General features: G+C 64.1%; 1 protein-coding gene across 1 annotated transcript in view; it reads right to left on the reverse strand.

Annotated features, from left to right (window-relative positions):
* The window catches only part of LOC104984463, a gene marked incomplete at its 5' end in the record, with an annotated part of 6,465 nt that overhangs the window by 791 nt on the left and 4,066 nt on the right, over nucleotides 1-1,608 (reverse strand). Inside the window, one exon of the mRNA XM_010834193.1 lies at nucleotides 1-143. Coding sequence (XP_010832495.1) covers nucleotides 1-143 — 143 coding nt within the window. The remainder of the gene's footprint in view (nucleotides 144-1,608) is intronic.

Consider the following 1,608-nt stretch of genomic DNA (forward strand, 5'->3'; position numbering starts at 1 on the left):
TAGCTGCCCGTGGCGGCGTCCTGCCAGGCCACCGACTGGTAGCAGTTGTAGGTGATGTTCTGGTGGGCGGAGGCGCTGAGCAGCCGCAGGAAGGTCATCTGGACGACGCCCACGGGGTTGCCCTCGGCGTCCACATAGGAGAGCTGCAGGGCGACAGGACGGGGGCTCAGCGGGGTGGGGACACATGGCCACCCAAGGCCCCTCGTCCACATGGGCGGGCTTGGGAGCTTCAGCCCTGAGCTGTCTCCTCTGGAGTGTGGGCCATGCCAAGGGCCCCACCTGGAAAGGAGCCACACACCTGGGCCCCCAGGCCAGCACTCACTGGCTCTCTGGGGGGTTCCCTGGAACACAGTGAACCCCACCTCGTTTCCTTCAAGGACCCAAGTAACCCACCCACTCCTTCTTGCCTGGCTGGTCCCTACTCAGCCTCCGGGGCCTGACTCATATGCTTCCTCTTTCAGGAAGCCTGCCTGGGTTAGATGTCCTCGCCCAGCGTGGCCTGGCTCAGTGTCCGTCTCTCCTAATGGCTGTAGGGCCCTCCATACCAGCACTGGACTGCTGTGTTGGGGTCCCTGGGGCCTGGTCTCTGGCCCTCCTTGGACCGAGAGTGCCCGGAGCACAGGAGCTTGGCGTGCACATCCTGTCTCTGTGCCCTGAGGCAGCATAAGGAAGGTGCTCACTAGATGATGCTGACCACTGGCTGGTCGCCATGATGTACAAAGACCTGACCGGGGCCGTGAGAACTGGACACAGAAAGGGCAGGAGGCCTTGGAGAGGGACGGGCTGGTTGGGCGTGAGATATGTGGTGCTTGGCCAGCAGACAGGAGGGCCAGCCTGTGAGAGGGTCACGGGCCATATGGCCAAGAGCCAGAGGCCTGGAGGGACTGGGCACTTCTCTGAGCACAGGGGGAAGGCCTCTGCTGACCCCTCCCCGGGCGTGGACCCAAGGGAGAGCACAGCCAGTGTGGAGGCCTAGGGGTCAAGGGGTCAGCCTTGCCCACGTGAGCGGGCAGCCTGAAGTCGGGGCGAGACACCCAGGAGAGAGGGCAGGCTGGTTCCCAAGTGACTCCTTGGCGTCACGGGCTGGGAGCTCAGTGGGCCGGTGCTGGGCGCCCTGAGGGACAGATCAGCTTCTGCACCTTCTCAGTAGCGGCTCTGTGAGCTGCTGTGCCCGGCAGGGGTGGGGGTTCCCAAATCCCTGGGATGAGGCAGGTCTCTCCTCCCCTAAAGGCCCTCCTCTCGGACCCAGCAGAGCGAGCTCGGCCCGTCCTGGGTCCCCATCCGACAGGGGCGGGCTAACATCAGGGCCTGACACCCCAGGTCCTCCTGACACACAGCTGCTCCACCGCTGCTCTGGCTCAGACCCTGGCGCCTGGCTCAGCCAGGCAAGCGCACTGGCTGCCCCCAAGCACACAGAGGCAGCTTGGTGCCCGGGATGCCTGCCCCCGGTCGGGGACGCCTGTGACCAGCTCTGACACACGCCCTGGCCATTCTGTTCAATAAGAGGGTTAGAGTCAAGTGTAAATCCTCAGGAACCAAGAAGAGCCAGAAAGGATTACAGACGGTCTACTCTATGTGGAAATCCACGGGAAGGGCCCCAAACACCCG

The sequence above is a fragment of the Bison bison genome, unplaced genomic scaffold (genome assembly GCF_000754665.1).
Source record: "Bison bison bison isolate TAMUID 2011002044 unplaced genomic scaffold, Bison_UMD1.0 scf7180017845396, whole genome shotgun sequence".
NCBI classification, from domain to species: Eukaryota; Metazoa; Chordata; class Mammalia; order Artiodactyla; family Bovidae; genus Bison; species Bison bison.